This window comes from Trichechus manatus, unplaced genomic scaffold (assembly GCF_000243295.1).
Source record: "Trichechus manatus latirostris isolate Lorelei unplaced genomic scaffold, TriManLat1.0 scaffold00049, whole genome shotgun sequence".
Lineage (NCBI taxonomy): Eukaryota > Metazoa > Chordata > Mammalia > Sirenia > Trichechidae > Trichechus > Trichechus manatus.
In genome coordinates, this window is record NW_004443985.1 from 12,138,810 (window position 1) to 12,141,200 (window position 2,391).

Below are 2,391 nucleotides of genomic sequence, written 5' to 3' on the forward strand. Positions count from 1 at the left end.
GTGGCTGGTGGCATCGTGCTGGTCATCCTTGCCCACCTGGTCTGGGTACACCTGTAGGACGCCTTGTATCAGTTTGGGATGAGGTCTGAGACGTCGTGCCCCATGCTGGGTGCCCAGTAAAGGTTGGAATGGTGGAACGTGGCCTCACACGACTCCAGCGGCCCTCTGCCAGGTGTGTGTGTACAGTGAGTGTCAACTGGGCCCAGTGGCATTAGCTAGAGCCCAGGACTAGATTGAAGCCTTTTTGAGGAAAGAGGACTTGTTCATCTTTATCTGTGGCACAGAATCTTGTGCATAATAAGTTCATAATAAGTAGTTGATGATTTTAATGCTCCTTTGAAAATTAAGTTGGAAGTTGAGAAGGGAAGTTAAAACTAAGATTTTTTTTCTTCTAAAAATAGCCGATGCAGTATTTTACTTTAAATATTTTTTTGGTCTTTTTGTTGAACTGAAGAATGGAATAAAATTATGAACGTAGATTTTTACAACTCAAAGCTGGGATCTCCTTAGATGTTAAATTTTTGCATGCCTGTCTGTTTGTAAAAAGATAAGAAGTCCTTATGACTTTGATTGGCTTTTGGTTAACTTAAGAGTGAAAGTGATTGTGTATTACGTCTATAGACTAAACTTTCTATCATAATTTTCTGTGTCATTTACAATGCTCAGTGGCAGATGAAGCTGTGCATCGATACACTTGTTGCCAGACCAAGACTCAGCTTTGACTAAAGAACCGTGGATTTCTTATGGCTCTTAAGTCTTTACTTTATTGCTTACTGTTGTGTTAGCCTCATTGACTCATTTTTGACTATTTATCCATTTAACCATAATCTCATATAGCTGAGTTACGGGTTTTCCTTTTAATTTGAGGACCTAAGAGTGAAAAACAAGAAAGCTAAGTATGCCATATTGCCATGTAAGGGCCCCTCTCGCTCCAGGCTGTCTTTAATCGCTGGTCCGGGAGGGTCTTTCTGTTGAGAATGAAGTGAATATACGTGTCAGTTACTTAGTAATTCTTCGGTATGTTTCAGCGTTTAGATATACAGATGTTGTTAAAAGCTTGAGAAATATAATTAGATTGTTTAATCTTTTTATGTTCATTGAATTGAATGTAGATATCCAAAGAAAACTTTTATTTCCGTAAAAACAGCAAAAGATTGTTTTCTAGGCAAATACATTTTCTATTTGAGTGGATGCCTTCTACAATTGTTGAGTCATAGTTCTCTGGTTCCATTTTACCTGCGGTCATCTTGGTAAGAATTGAGGTGGCAAAAGGAGGAACAGCATAAGGTTTTAAATAGTCTCCTGTGGATTCAAAAAAAAAAGGAACCCTTCTATACATCTTTAAAAAAAAGAACACAGCTGTAGTAAGAATTCAGTTCTTTGAGAGGGAGTCTGTTATATGTTTTCTGACTATCCCAGATAATACACACAGGAAGCCCTTAATAAAATTTTATTTCATGTATGAATGAGAATAATTTGTTTTTAGGGTCCTGATGAAGAAGCTGTTGTGGATCTTGGTAAAACCAGCTCAACTGTGAATACCAAGTTTGAAAAAGAAGAACTAGAAAGTAAGTTTGTTTAAAATAACTTACTGTGTTTAGCAGGATAAATTAGTAATGAAAGTTTGTTATTGCCCTTTATGTTTTACATACTGTTTGTTGAAACATTTTTATTGTTGTGAGGTAGAGCACATGTTTAGAAGAGTGCTCAACACTTTTCTGAGTATAAAGAATAATACTGCAGACACCTGTGTAACCACATCTGTATCTAGAGATACACCATTGCCAGTACCCCCAGGAATAATCCCCACACGTGCCCATCCTGATTATTTACTGTTTGTTGAGATTATTGGCATAACAGATTTCAGAATGCTTTTCAAACTTCACTGATGGCACCATTACTTCACTTGGAAAATTGAGAGACCATAGCTACAAAATCAGATAATTCTTTTATTTTTTTATTTCTAGCAATCTGGGTAATTTGTATTATGAGCAAACTAGAGTACCAGATTAATAAGCCACAGTTATTATCGGCTGTCATCTAAATGTTCATTTTATAGGTCTGTTACATCAGCCTTTTAAAATGCGACCATAAACTCAGCATAGAATTATAGAGCAAGTGAATTACTGTATACCCTTCACCCAGCTTCTTCTAATGTTAACATCTTACATAACCATCATACATTTACCTAATGAAGACATTAACACTGGTACAATACTATTAACTAAACTACAGATTGTATTCAGATTTCACCAGTTTTTCCAGTATGTCTTTTTTTCTGTTCCAGGGTCCAGTTCAAGATCCCACCATAGTCCATCCAGTGGTCATGTTTCCTTAGCATTCTCCAGTCTCTGACAGTTTCTCAGTCTTTCTTTGCCTTTCACGACCTTG

The 2,391-nt window shown here is 36.8% G+C and overlaps 1 protein-coding gene across 1 annotated transcript in view; it reads left to right on the plus strand.

Annotated features, from left to right (window-relative positions):
• The window catches only part of SLC4A7 (solute carrier family 4 member 7), an 82,094-nt gene that overhangs the window by 11,678 nt on the left and 68,025 nt on the right, over positions 1-2,391 (plus strand). The window contains exon 2 of the mRNA XM_023732207.1: positions 1,487-1,568. Within this exon, the coding sequence (XP_023587975.1) occupies positions 1,487-1,568 (82 nt within the window). The remainder of the gene's footprint in view (positions 1-1,486; positions 1,569-2,391) is intronic.